Genomic DNA, 545 nt, shown 5'->3' on the forward strand with positions numbered 1-545 from the left:
AAGCCTAATGCAACAACAGAAAGAAAAACACCAAATCGAAGTACACTTACCCTTGGGAACTTAGCAAGATCCTCAATTTCAATGTATTTTCCCTCGGTTTCTAATTCAACGATGCCCACAGTGCCAGTTGTAGAGCGACTCATAGTCACTTTACCTTGAGAAGAAAATATCCAGAAGTATGAATATTATAAACCGTATATATATATGCGTGTGCATGTGTGTGTGTGTGTGTGTGTGTGTGTGTGTGGGTGTGCGTGTGTGTGGGTGTGCGGGTTAGTGCTCGTGCGCATGTGTGCGTGTGTATTTGTGCGTTACACATATACCTATGCATATATGTAGTGAGAATCTGTTTGTGAGAATCTGTTTGTCGCGGATATAAGACACCAAAAATCTCATGATGGTCACCCCTTTTGACAAGTATATCATTTGAATTCACTGGGCTTCTTTAGGCCAGAGAGTCAACAAAGGGTAAGTGATGTTCTGTAGGAGTTCAAGATGAGATTTTGTTGCGAAAGTCAGAGTACCAGTATGTATGTATGTATGTA

At 40.9% G+C, this 545-nt stretch overlaps 1 protein-coding gene across 1 annotated transcript in view; it reads right to left on the reverse strand.

Moving 5' to 3' along the window:
• The window catches only part of LOC128250418 (60 kDa neurofilament protein-like), a 16580-nt gene that overhangs the window by 2352 nt on the left and 13683 nt on the right, over positions 1-545 (reverse strand). Inside the window, exon 8 of the mRNA XM_052975300.1 lies at positions 51-154. Coding sequence (XP_052831260.1) covers positions 51-154 — 104 coding nt within the window. The remainder of the gene's footprint in view (positions 1-50; positions 155-545) is intronic.

This window comes from Octopus bimaculoides, chromosome 21, assembly GCF_001194135.2.
Source record: "Octopus bimaculoides isolate UCB-OBI-ISO-001 chromosome 21, ASM119413v2, whole genome shotgun sequence".
NCBI lineage: Eukaryota > Metazoa > Mollusca > Cephalopoda > Octopoda > Octopodidae > Octopus > Octopus bimaculoides.